Source organism: Alligator mississippiensis, chromosome 7 (genome assembly GCF_030867095.1).
Source record: "Alligator mississippiensis isolate rAllMis1 chromosome 7, rAllMis1, whole genome shotgun sequence".
NCBI lineage: Eukaryota > Metazoa > Chordata > Crocodylia > Alligatoridae > Alligator > Alligator mississippiensis.
The window spans coordinates 16,770,320-16,784,838 of NC_081830.1; the positions used below are offsets into that span (position 1 = coordinate 16,770,320).

General features: G+C 46.3%; 1 protein-coding gene across 1 annotated transcript; it reads left to right on the top strand.

Annotated features, from left to right (window-relative positions):
* Positions 1-9,878: 9,878 nt before the first annotated feature.
* Positions 9,879-10,835, top strand: LOC132251875 (olfactory receptor 14C36-like). Its single transcript, XM_059731795.1, has one exon. It carries the CDS (start codon positions 9,879-9,881, stop codon positions 10,833-10,835), a length of 957 nt encoding a protein of 318 aa, XP_059587778.1.
* Positions 10,836-14,519: the final 3,684 nt, after the last annotated feature.

Genomic DNA, 14,519 nt, shown 5'->3' on the forward strand with positions numbered 1-14,519 from the left:
AAGTGCTCTCCAAATGGCTTGCCAGATGGTATGCAGTGGCCTAGGCTTGCTTTGCAGCTATTGCTGAGTGGACAACAGAGGCACTCATGGAACCCGTGAGTCAAGTGGAGCCTATGCATGGCCTGAAGTCTGTACTGACCTTGTAGACAGAGACCATCCTTGGCATGTCATACCTCAATACAAAACTCCAGCCAGACTGTCCATGGTCCCCTGAGGACGCAAACTTTCACCAGACTTCCAACCAGACTTCACATTAGTTGTGTATCCAGGAGATCAAACCAGAGTCAGGTTAGGTACCCAAAGGTCCAGACCAAATTCAGGGTTCATGGGCAAGCTGACTCAGGTAGCCAAGGCATCCATCAGAGAGCCTGTAGAGGCACTAGCCAAGGGAGAGGCAGCCTGAGTACATCAAGACAGCGTTGCTACCCAGATACTTCTTTTAGGGCAGGGGTTTTTTTTTAATAGAGAGGGGAAAAGAATCCACTGACATCCTGAGCCGGTGTCTTATCTCTCTATATGAGAGCTGCTGTGACAATGTGCCCCCTGCCCATGTGCTAGGAGCTGAGTTGACAATCTGTCATATTTCATAGATTCATTGACATTCAGGCAGGAAGGGACCTCGGAAGGTCATCGAGTCCAGCCCCCTGCCCAAGAGGCAGGAAGTCAGCTGGGGTCATAGGATCACAGCAATATAAGCACCCAAATTTCTCTTGAAGGTGTTCAATGAAGGCGCTTGAACCACCTCCGATGGCAGGCTACTCCAGGCCTTGCGGGGCTTGGAGAGTAAAGAAATTCTTCCTTATGTCCAGCCTGAAACGGTCTTGCAGTAGTTTATAACCACTTCCCCTCGTCATCCCTTGGGGCGCTCTGGTGAACAGTGTTATGTTCTCGTGCAAAACTGCATAGCAACTAACCCAATCGCAATCTGTTGCCTCCCTGCATCCTAAGGGCTAACAGGGACAACTGAGCAAGACGGAGAAGCTTAGGGCCTTCTCGGAGATCCCATGACTTGTGTTGTGAGGGAGATTAAACTAGAGCACAGCTGTGCTGTTCTGCTAACATCTGTACAGCTCGGACTGTTTACATCTGGGCTTTTCCTTCTGAGCTGTGCAGGAGTCCAGGGAACGAGTCCCAGGAGCCTTCAGAAGAAAACTACTGCAAAATTGCCGTCTTGCTTCACTCCATTTCTACAAGGCAGGGTTGAGGTCAGCTGCACACTCAGAAACCTGGTTGGATTCACTCCAGTCGTTCAGTGACAGAGGGAGCAGAGAAAGACCTCTGGGTTAGCTGTGCTTCTGGGGACCCAGACTAGTGGTTGGTGCAGAGGAGAGGTGAGAGATCAACTGGACAAGAGCAAAGGATCTCAGAAGGGGAAGCCTGAATGTGACACAGGAGATGAGGAAATTTCCACAAAAACAATTTCAGTAAGCTTGCTGCATAGGTGAAGTGTCCTGACTTAGTAAGATGCAGAGGAGATATTAAAACATTAAAAGTTGGAAAACCTGGCTACAGAAATCATTCTGCATTTTCTGTATAATAGATTCAAAGCTACAAGAGTGAACGAAGACATTTTCAATGTTTTTGCAATGAATACAGATAATGTTATATAGCATATTGGAAGTAAGGAGGGAAGAAGAGAGGGGTGGGATTGGGACCTCTAAGGAATTCATCTTTTTTATATAATATCTTTTATTTCATACATATTTGTTTCCAGCATACATTTTCTAGGTGAGATCTTTTGAAAAAATGATAGACTTTCAGATTTAAAGCAATGGAAATGAATCCTGAGATGTGGCTGGGTTAACATTTTCTTCACTTTCTAAAGGAATATCAAAATATGGTATTTTATGTAGGGTCTTGCCAGGGAAAAATCATTTATTAAAAGCAAATATTTCATGGGAAGGAAAATGGAATTTTTCCATTCTTGGCATGAAATTTGGAGACATTATTGATGGGAATATCAAAGCCACTGAGTTTATTACTCTCCTCCTTACCACTGCCCTTGTTCTATTATACCCAGGACTTGCACGGTGCCCTGGGAAGGAAGATGTCCAACTGCACCACTGTAACCGAGTTCCTCCTCCTGGGCTTCTCGGACACTTGGGAGCTGCAGATCTTACACTTTGTCATCTTTCTGGCAGCGTACCTGGCAGCTCTGGTGGGGAACCTCCTTGTCATCACTGTTGTAACTACAGACCACCACCTCCACAGCCCCATGTACTGTTTTTTGGCAAATTTGTCCATCCTTGACCTTGTGTCCATCTCTGTCATTGTCCCCAAGTCCATGGCCAATTCTCTCTTAAACACCAGGACAATTTCCTATTCTGGATGTATGTTCCAGGTCACTCTCTTCTTCCTCTTTTTTGCAGCCATTCTTGCATTCCTCACCATCATGGCATATGACCGGTACGTTGCCATCTGCAAGCCACTGCATTATGGGATAATTATGAACAGGAGAGCTTGTATCCAGATGGATGCCAGTGCTTGGGCTGCTGGTGTCATGTACTCTGCAGTGCACACCGGGAACACCTTCAGTCTCCCCTTCTGCCACTCAAATATCATCAATCAGTTCTTCTGTGAAATACCCCAGCTGCTCAAGCTCTCCTGCTCTGACGCATACCACAGAGAGCTGGCAGCTCTTGCCTTCAATGTGTTTTTAGCTCTAGGTTGTTTTGTTTTCATCGTTGTGTAGTATATTCAGATCTTCACCATGGTGTGGAGAATCCCCACGGAGCAGGACCGGCAAAAAGCCTTCTCCACCTGCATTCCTCACCTTATCGTGGTCTCCCTGCTTCTTTCCACTGGTGGCATTGCCTACACGAAGCCCGTCTCTGACTCCCCGTCCCCTCTGGATCTCCTGGCGGCTGTTCTGTATTGTGTGGTGCCTCCATTGATGAATCTAGTCATCTACAGCATGAGGAACAAGGAGATCCAAGCTGCCCTGAGGAAACTGCTCCACAGGCTGATCCGCTCCAACAACAATATGTCCATCTTTCTTTCATGACTTTCCTTCTATTATATTTTCCTTTTCTAATTTACAAATTAACTTAGTCTTTTTTCATAGTATTGTGTGAATCTTGCATATTAAAAATGAAGGTGGTAGATTAATTGTGTAACTTTGTAAAGTCAAAGACTTGGTTTTTGTCATTTTGGTTGATACTGTTGAAGTGGGAAAGTAATGTTTCATGCATCAGTTTTACTGTCTCTGCACCATCTAGAATATATCCCATCAATTGCAAGATAATGAAGAATTAAAGAGTTTTGTTTAGTAATTGGTGCCATCAATTATTCGGCTGACAGACTATACAGGGAAACCTCCAGATGATGTGAAACTGGAATGAAATGTAAATACTTTAGGGGGCAGGAATAGAGTTCAGGTGGATGCGGATAGATTGGGAAGCTGGGCTTGAAACAATAAGACGAAGGCCACGAAATAAATGCACCTTGCTGCTTATAGGGGAGAAGAATCAAAAGCACAAATACATCATAAGTTAAAATTCCTGGATGGTATCATGGTTGAAAAGGTGGGTCACAGACTGAATATGAACACGGTATTTGATTTAGCTACTGAAACATTAATGCAGTTTTGGGCTGCAACAACAGGAGTATTAGATGTAAAACAGGGGTGTACGTTGTAGCTGTGTGGGTCTAAGGACACAGACAGACCAGGTTCTTTGTGTGAATCGCATACCTTTTATTAGATCAACTTAAATCGCTGGAAAAAAATTTTCTTAGCAAGCATTCGGGTTTAAAAGCCAGGAAGAGTGCATACCAAATGCGGATGCTTCTCCAGCTGATGAAGGGTTTTTAAACCTGAAAGCTTGTGGGTGAAGGCTTTCCTCTTATCGCTTCTGTAAATAAACTGCCTGCAAATGGTACTGTATTAAATGTCTCCCCACTCCCCGCCTCTGAGGTTTGTGCCTTCTCAGCCATTCCTCTTCTCAAACTGTCTCCCCTCCCGCACTCACAGTCCGGCACAGGGGTTCCCCTCCCCTGGCAGGTCCTTTGTTCCTGCAGCCCTGAGCCCTCCTGGTTCAGACCGGCCTCCCTCCTGCAGGCAGTGGTGCTGCGTAGGGGGTGCACCCCCTGACAGGCTGTGTTCCCAGCTTAGACGATGGGCAGGTGGGTGTGCTGATTCCCTCCTGTGAGTGCCAGACAGGGGGTTGGAGCACCGGAAAAAGCGCCCCGACTACGTTTGGGAGCACTGTGGCCAGTTCCAGGAGCACTGTATCTGCTTCCCAGTCAATGCACCACCCTGTTGGCGAGATTGGCCATGACGGGACCCCCACCCCAACCCACCCACTCACTGACTGGTCACTGGCGGGGCATGTGCCCGCCCTGGCTAAGGTGGCACCAGTCACCCATGCCTGCAGGGTTCTGACCTGGCAGCTCCCAAACAGCCTACCAGCTGAGGCTGGCCATTCCCTTTCCCTCTTCTCCTGGGGACACCTGTGTCCAAAAGTTGCACAGCTTCATGCCTGGTGAGGAGATTAGCTCCAGATGGTGCTATACATGCTCCTCCTTGTCCTTATGTCGGCTCCCAAAGCAAGTCTCAGTTCCCGTTCCAGAGGGGCAGTGCGGGGGTTGCGCCTCTGCCCACATCTCTCTCGAAGCTGGATTTGGATCCATTCGGAGAGAGGCTGGAACTGTCCTGAAGCGGGGGACACCTCCCAGCTGCATGCATCTTGGGATCCCAGGCCCTATGAAGCCCTTGTCTTCTGAGCAGATCTGAAAGCAGCAGAAGCACACACATCCCTGCTGCAGGGGAATACCGAAATCAGCCTTCCCTTGAACCGGGCTGGGAATGGCCGGGGGCTGCACACGCTGTACGTATTGCCCTTTAAATTGACCAGTGCTGCAGTGGGGAGAGGAGGAACCAGACTCAGACCCACCCGCCAGTTGGGGGACCTCATACATCAGGACGAGGCTGTGATCCCACAGCCACTCACCCTCCTCGGGTCTGGCCTTCGATCCTCTTCATTACAAGTGATCTTTGTTTCCCACCTAGGCATGCTGATGGTGTCCTTAACAAAGCCAACAGAAAAGTCCTGGTGCTGCTTCCTCCTCGTGTCTCCCCTCTCCCCAGTCCCAAAAGTGCTGCAATCTGCAGTTCTTTGAACAGCTGTTCTGTATTGTGTGATGTCTCCATTGATGAATCTGGTCATGTACAGCATGAGGAACAGGGATCCAAGCTGCCAAGGAAACTGCGCCACAGGCTGATCCGCTCCAGAAACAATATGTCCATCTTTCTTTCTTATGACTGCTTTACTTATGTTTCTTTTCTAATTAACTCATTAAACTATTGTTTCCGTACTATCATGTGCAGCTTACTTATAAAAAAAAGAAGGTGATGGTTTAATTCTGTAGCTTTGTAAGGACAATGAGACTTGACTTGTATCATTGTGTGTTAACACTGTTGAAGTGCGGAAGTAATGTTTCTTGCATCAGTTTTACTTTCTGCACCACCTAAAATAAATCCCACCAATTGCAAGATGACAAGGTGAAGATTTTTGTTTACCAATTAGTGTAATCAATTATTTGGATGACAGAATATACAGGCAAATATCCAGATTCTGTGAAGCTGGGACAAACTGTAGACACTTTAGAGGATAGGAATAGATCCTGGAAGAAAGGACCTGTGCACAGCTACTGCTTTTCACTGAACCTGGCACCCTGTGGAGCCAGAGCCTGCACCTGGATTGGGGTATGGCCAGCATTGGGGTTCCTGTTGCCTGGGTCTGGTGGGGACAGTGGCAGCAGCAGGAGAAGGGGATGCAACCACGGGGCACATTTAAGGTCCTTGTTCCTCATGCACATGTACATAAATGGATTGATTATTGGATTCAGCACAGAACAGAGAATGGCTTCTATGAGGCCAAGAGCTGATGGGGAGCTGGAGACAGGTTTCATATAGGGACAGGGACCCATGCTAATAAACAAGGAGAGACTGAGGTGAGGAAGGAAGGTGAGAAATCTTCGTGCTGTCCTTGCTCAGATGGGCACTGTGTAGAAAATCTGACTGTATGATACAATTATGAAAACAAAACAGGTCTAAAGTTATGCAAACACCAACAGCAATTATCGCCAGCTGTGTGAGGTACAAGTCAGAGCAAGCGAGCTTGATTAGCTGAGGGGTTTCACAGAAGAACTGGTTGATGATATTAGCTTGGTGGAAAGATACACTAAAGATGTTACCAGTGTGCAGGACACAATATAGAAACCACAAATCCATGCACTGGTTTCCATTTAGATGCAAGCTTTCCAGTTCATGATTGTCTCATAGTGCAGTGTTGTGCAGATGACAGTGCACCGATCATATGCCATGATGGCGAGGAAAGGGAAGTCAGGTGCGAGGAAGAAGAAGAAGAAAAGGACTTGGACGACACATCCGGCACAGAACAAGGACCTGGTGTTCAGCAGAGAATTGGCTAAGGATTTCGAGGTAGTGACAGAGATCATTCCAAGGTCTGGGATAGAAAGATTCATCAGGAAGAAGTGCATGGGGCTGTGGAGACGGTGGTCAAGAATGATACCTGTGATATCAAGGAGATTCCCAATCAGAGACGCCATCAGAAAGTGCTGGCTCCACATTGGGAAGACAAAACCCCTTTTCTCTTGAAGGTTGCAAGGAGGGCTCATGGGATGTCTCTGTAACTCTATGTAATGGACACATCAATATGATAAGGTGGGAGATCACCAACATTTTCCTCTTTTAGGCCAGACTGACCAGCTCAGGGGAAAACTAGGCTGATACCAAAACCAGGTGACTACTACCACTTTTCCCCAGCGCTGCTTCTTTTTGCTGCCCAGCTGCAGTACAGCACCGCGTAGAATATGAGAAGGCCTCTGTTACCAAAAGCGGCCAAAGACCTTCCTCCACAGGGGGGATACAATGGGGTCATGGGCTCTAGATTGCCAACTGCTGTGATGAAGCCCAGACAAAACTGATAAGGTCAAAATGAAATATTTTGGGACTGTTTGGTTCATTAAAAAAAAAAAAAAATCCCAATTTGGGGACTGGGAAATGTTGATATTTTAAAATTTCTCCCATGATGGGATCATTGTTTTTGGCCATGGGAACATTGATGAAGAGAGCAAATTCCAAACACCATAAAACTTCTAGCTGCTGGACTCCAATCAACCCCTGTCCCAAGTGGGACCTGCCAGTACAGTAACGCAGCATGGAGGCTGAAGCACAGAGACACATATTGTCACATCAGGCTCTGGCATCTGGCAGGTTCAGATCAAGAGAAATCAGGTCCATGAACAGTTTCTGATCCCTTGATGCTCCTTGTGCAGCCTGCCTGCCTGGCATGGGTCGTACACGGCTTAGGACTGGGCTGGGATGTGCGCTACATGTGACATGTGTGCCAGATCAGCCCTGCATACTGGACTGGGGTTTGTCTGGATTGGGCTCGTTGACCCACCCTGCATGCAGGATGCAGTGTGCACAGTCAATGGGTGCATCTACGTGTCCGCCCCACTGGGCAGTTGTTACTGTGCAGACAGTTAGTACTAGCTTTAGCAAGTGCTAAATGAATGCTCAGTACCTGCCAGGACTGCAGAGTCCTGACAGCACATGGATCGTTTCCAACCCTACTGCGCACTACCAATAAATGAATGCACAGTAGCTCATTGCTACCTCTTATTAGGTAGCAGTGGTGGTGACACGGCTAGTGCCCGCCAACACTATGTTCTCACAGCGATAAACTACATCATCGTAGCTCATCATTACGGTGATGTAGCATTTTATATAGATGTGCCCAGGCTGGTGCAAATACTACATGCAGTATGAACCCCAGACTGGCACTACATCCTCTCCGTACCATGGCTTCCAGGCTTGCCCCAAGCATCTTATGCTGTGCATGATGCTGGGGCTGGTTTGTGTTGCATGCGGCATGCAGAAATAGAGCTGTACAAATGCTGCAAGCTGCACATGTAGCCAATCCAGAACGCAAGCTTCATGCAGTGCCTCCCCTAGGCCACCCCGTGGGCTTGATCTGGCAGAGGGGGGCCATCTGTGTATGAGATCCCTGGGTTTAAGGGGAGCTGGGACCCTGCGTGTATACGAGTCAGGGGAAAGTGGTCTGAGGGGTTGTCATATTTCATAGATTCATAGACATTAGGGCTGGAACGGACCTTGGAAGATCATCGAGTTGAGCCCCCTGCCCGAGAGGCAGGAAGTCAGCTGGGGTCAAAGGATCGCAGCAAGATAAGCATCCACATTTCTCCTGAAGGTGTTCAATGTAGGAGCTTGAACCACCTCTGGTGGCAGGCTATTCCAGGCCTTGGGGGCTCGGACAGCAAAGAAATTCTTCCTTATGTCCAGCCTGAAACGGTCTTGCAGTAGTTTATAACTACTTGCCCTTGTTATCCCTTGGGGCACTCTGGTGAAAAATCGTTCCCCCAGATCCTGGTGGTCACCCCTGATAAACTTATAGGTGACCATCAGATCACCCGTCAGCCTGCACTTTCCAGCCTAAGAGCCCCATGGTTATCAGTCTGTCATTGTAGGGTCTGTTTTCCTGACCTCTGATCATGCACATGACTCTTCTCTGGGCTCTCATGACAGTAGATTCAGAACCAGGACCCTATTAATGATTACTGAGCTAATAATTTGTCAACATGATGCCTTGCTATGGGGCATTGCAATGGGGAATTACTTGTTTTTTGCACCTTACAACCTGACTTTTATTCTCATGTTATGTTTTCATGCAAAACTGCATAGCAACGAACCCAATTGTAATCTGTTGCCTCCCTGCATCCTAAGGTGCCCAGTCTGGCTGACAGAGACAACAGAGCCAGATCAAGAAGCTCAGGGCCTTCTCGGAGATCCCATGACTTGTGTCATGAGGGAGATTAAACCAGAGCACAGCTGTGCTGTTCTCCTAACATCTGTACAGCTCGGACTGTTTACATATAGGCTTTTCCTTCTGAGCTGTGCAGGACTCCAGGAAACGAGTCCCAGGAGCCTTCAGAAGAAAACTACTGCAAAATTGCCATCTTACTTCACTCCTTTTCTACAAGGCAGGGTTGAGGTCAGCTGAGCATTCAGACAACTGGTTGGATTCACTTCAGTCGTTCAAAGACAGAGGGAGCAGAGAAAGACCTCTGAGTTAGCTGTGCTTCTGGGGACCTAGACTAGTGGTTGGTGCAGAGGAGAGCTGAGAGATCAACTGGACAAGAGCAAAGGATCTTGCAGGGGAAGCCTGAATGTGACACAAGACATGAGGAAACTTCCACAAAAACAATTTCAGTAAGTTTGCTGTATCGGTGAAGTGTCCTGTCTTAGTAAGATGCAGAGGAGATTTTAAAACATTAAAAGTTGGAAAACATGGCTACACAAATATTTCTGCATTTTATGTATAATTGATTCAAAGCTACACGAGTGAATGAAGACATTTTTAAGGTTTTTGCTATGAATGCAGATGATGTTACATAGCATATTGGAAGTAGGGAGGGAAGAGGAGAGGGGTGGGATTGGGACCTCTAAGGAATTCATCTTTTTTATATAATATCTTTTATTTCATACTTATTTGTTTCCAGCATACATTTTCTAGGTGAGATCTATTGAAAAAATGATAGACTTTCAGATTTAAAGCAAAGTAAAAAATCCTGAGGTGTGGCTGCGTTAACATTTTCTTCACTTTCTAAAGGAATATCAAAATATGGTATTTTATGTAGGGTCTTGCCAGGGAAAAATCATTTATTAAAATCAAATATTTCATGGGAAGAAAAATGGAACATTTTCATTCTTAGCATGAAATTTGGAGACATTATTGATGGAAATATCAAAGCCACTGAGTTTGTTACTCTCCTTCTTACCCCTGCCCTTCTTTTATTATACCCAGGACTTGCACAGTGCCCTGGGAGGGAAGATGTCCAATTGGACCACTGTAACCGAGTTCCTCCTCCTGGGCTTCTCGGACACTTGGGAGCTGCAGATCTTACACTTTGTCATCTTTCTGGCAGCGTACCTGGCAGCTCTGGTGGGGAACCTCCTTGTCATCACTGTTGTAACCACGGACCACCACCTCCACAGCCCCATGTACTGTTTTTTGGCAAATTTGTCCATCCTTGACCTTGTGTCCATCTCTGTCATTGTCCCCAAATCCATGGCCAATTCTCTCTCAAACACCAGGACAATTTCCTATGCTGGATGTGTGTCCCAGGTCTTTCTCATCTTCCTCTTCTGTACAGCCGATCTTGCATTCCTCACCATCATGGCATACGACCGGTACGTTGCCATCTGCAAGCCACTGCATTATGAGATAATAATGAACAGTAGAGCTTGCATCCAGATGGCTGCTGGTGCTTGGGCTTCTAGTGTCATCTACTCTGCACTGCACACTGGGAACACCTTTAGTCTCCCCTTCTGCCACTCAAATATCATCAACCAGTTCTTCTGTGAAGTGCCCCAGTTGCTCAAGCTCTCCTGCTCTGATGCATACCGCAGGGAGCTGGCAGCTCTTGCCTTCAGTTTGTTTTTATGTTTAGGCTGTTTTGCTTTCATCGTTGTGTCGTATGTTCAGATCTTCACCGCAGTGTGGATCATCCCCTCGGAGCAGGGCCGGCAGAAAGCCTTCTCCACCTGCATTCCTCACCTTATCGTGGTCTCCCTGTTTCTTTCCACTGGCATCATTGCCTACATGAAGCCCATCTCTGACTCCCCGTCCCCTCTGGATCTCCTGGCAGCTGTTCTGTATTCAGTGGTGCCTCCATTGATGAATCCAGTCATCTACAGCATGAGGAACAGGGAGATCCTAGCTGCCCTGAGGAAACTGCTCCACAGGCTGGTCCTCTCCAAGAACAATGTGTCCATCTTTCTTTCATGACTTTCCTTCTATTATATTTTTCTTTTCTAATTTACACATGAAATTAGTCTTTTTTCATAGTATAGTGATAAAATTGCATATTAAAAATGAAGCTGGTTAGCTTAATTCTGTAATTTTGTAAGGTCAAAGACTTGGTTTTTGTCGTTTTGGTTGACACTGTTGAAGTGGGAAAGTAATGTTTCATGCATCAGTTTTACTCTCTTTGCACCATCTTAAATATATCCCATCAATTGCAAGATAATGAAGAATTAAAGAGTTTTGTTTACTAATTGGTGCCATCAATTATTCAGATGACAAAATATACAGGCATATCTCCATATGATGTGAAACTGGAATGAAATGCAAATACTTTAGGGGGCAGGAATAGAGTTCAGGTGGATGCGGATAGATTGGGGAGCTGGGCTTGAAACAATAAGACGAAGGCCACGAAATAAATGCCACTTTATGCACATAGGGGGGAAGAATCAAAAGCATAAATACAGCCTGGGTTACAATTCCTGGGTGGTATCATGGTTGAAAAGGTGGGTCACAGACTCAATATGAACATGGAATTTGATGTAGCTACAGAAACATTAATGCAGTTTTGGGCTGCAACAACAGGAGTATTAGATGTAAAACAGGGGTGTAGGTTGTAGCCGTGTGGGTCTAAGTACACTGAGAACGAAGCATCTTTAGCTTGCAGAAAAGGCAGTTAAGAGGGAGATCATAGCAGTCTTCTGCCATAAAATTTTCAAAATTGCCATAAAGAAGAGGGTGAATAACTGTTCTCCCTTACTAAATAGGGAAGGATGGAGGGGGTTGGGCCATATGACCCTTAGGGGTATTTCCAACACTATGATTCTATGATGATGCTCAGCATTATTGCTTCTGCTCTAGACTCACAGGTCCAAAGATCTGCATTAAGCTAAGTATGGCATGAGTAAGGACTGAAGCTTCAATATGCCCCCTAACAGTTGTTTAACCTACATTTAACCTTTAGTTTCATTTAAATGCAAGTTAGGTAAAAATAGGATAATAAACTTAATGTGTGCACAGAGTAGGTTTTTGAAAAAAAATGGGGAGGACGTTAGGAAAGTAAAGAATATATCATTACGAAATCAACCACAATTATGCTATTTCAAGTCACTGATTTCAATGCCACTGATACTGATGTGAACAGATAATAATCAATAAAATGTGAGTCCCAACTCAGGTAGGAGAATGGTATGTATGGAAATATTTACCCATCTGCAAACAACTGCATTATGGGATAATAATGAACAGGAGAGCTTGCATCCAGATGGCTGCCTGTGCTTGGGCTGCTAGTGTTATCAACTCTGCAATGCACACGGGGAACACTTTTACCATATCTTTCTGCCACTCAAATATCAACCAGTTCTTCTGTGAAGTGCCCCAGCTGCTCAAGCTCTCCTGCTCTGACGCATACCACAGGGAGCTGGCAGCTCTAGCCTTTAATGCGGTTTTAGCTTTAGGCTGTTTTACTTTCATCATTGTGTGGTATGTTCAGATCTTCACCATGGTGTTGAGAATCCCCTCTGAGCAGGGCCGGCAGAAAGCCTTCTCCACCTGCATTCCTCACCTTACTGTGGTCTCCCTGTTAGTTTCCACCAGTGGCATTGCCTACACGAAGCCCGTCTCTGACTCCCCGTCCTCTCTGGATCTCCTGGCGGCTGTTCTGTATTGTGTGGTGCCTCCATTGATGAATCCAGTCATCTACAGCATGAGGAACAAGGAGATACAAGCTTCTTTCAAGAAACTACTGCAAGGTTTTGAGGAAACTACTCCAGAAATAATAGGTCCATCATTCTTTCTTATAAAAATGAAGGTGGTGGTCTAAATTTTGTAGCATTGTAAGGACAATGATACTTTACGCAAATCATTTTGCATTGACACTGTTGAAGTGGAAAAGTATTATTTCTTGCATCATTTCATGTTTCTTTGTCCCACCTAAGATAAATCCCACCAATTGCAAGTGCATCAAATGATAAAAAATCATAATAATTAGCATTGGAAGGGACCTCTTGGGGGGACCACAGTTTGCCAGCCTGGTGGTCTGTGGCTACTTCCAGTCCAACATCCGACCATACTACAGACTGGCAGCCACAGCCCTGGCACTGAGAACCCCTGAACTAAGTCTCAAAATTATGAAGAATTGTAGAAATGATTTTACTAATTGATATAATCAATTATTTGGAGACAGAATGGATAGGTAAATATCCTGATGAGGTAAAAGCAGGACGAACTGCAAACACTTTAGAGGATAAGTATAGATATGGATAAATTGGGAAGATGGGCTAAAAACAACAGGGTGAATTGTAAAGAAATAAATGCAAGGTGCTGCACCTAGCAAAGAATTATTAAAAGCCAAAATATAGGTTGGGTTATAAATGGCCGGATGGCAGGAGTGTTGAACAGGATCCAGGGAGTCTGGTGGATCACAGACTCAACATGAGGCAGCAATTTGATGTAGATGCAAGAAACTGAATGCAGTTTGGGGCTGCTACAACAGATGCATTAGATTAAAACATGGGAGGTGGCAGTGGCCAGTCTACATGGTGCTGGTTAGGCTTCATCTGAAGTCTTTTGCGAAGGTCTGGGCTCCGCATTTTAAGAAGGAATATGGAGAAGTTAGAGGAGTTCAGAGATAAGTGAAAGAATGCTAAAGGGCTGGAAGGCAAGTCATGCAGGGAGAGGTTAAGGGAACTAGGCATACTTAGCTTGCAGAGAAGGCAATGAAGGGGCAGATCATAACAGTCTTCAAATATCTGAAAACCTGCCATGAAGAAGAGGGTGAACAACTATTGTCCCTTGGTGCATAGGGAAGGATATCTAGCTTCAGATTACAGCCAAGTAGATGTAGCTTAGACTTTGGGGGAAAAGCACCCTTGTTTTTAGAATAGTGAGGAAGTGGAATAGACTTCCCGGGGAAGTTGTGGAGTCTCCATCATTGGAGGTTTTCAAACAGAGGCTGGATAGGAATTCATCGGGGATGAGTTAGGAGTGCCATTCCTGCATTTGTACAAGGGGTTAGAGACACATGACCCTCGAGGCCCCTTCTAACCCTTTGACTTTATTATTTTAATATAATAAAAGGCGTTGTCTCTGTCTGTCTGCAAAGATTTTGCCCTATTGCTCATGTGCCGGTTAGCTGGGCCGGCTGGATGGCCAGGGGCAGGGCCAGCCGAGTTAAAACAGGAGCCCCTTTGCTGTGCCACCTTCTCCTGAAGCCCCTGGTGCGGTGGCTCCCCCCACCCCAACTCCACAGAAGCAAAAAAATAAATCAATTGACATGAGCACTTTAGATATGGTGGGGCCAGCTGAGGAAAAGTGGAAGCCCCTCTGTCATAGTGGGGCTGGAGCTGAAGCAGGCAGGGGAGCGGGGGAGCGGGGTTGGACTCTAACTGGGGGAGAGGGGAAGCAGGGTCCGACCTGAAGGGGGCAGGAGGGAAGGAGAGGGTTGGACCCAAAGTGGGGGAGAGGTGGAGCAGGGTCAGACCCGAAGGGGGTGGGAGGGAGGGGATAGTGTGGGGTTGGACCCGAAATGGGAAAGGAGAAACTGTGTTGGACCTGAATGGTGTGGTGGGGGGGCAGGTTTGGACCCAAGCAGGGGCAGAGGAGGGTGGGGCTGGGTTGGATACAAACTGGAGATGAAGCGAGGGCGGGGTCTAACTTGATCCAGTGGGG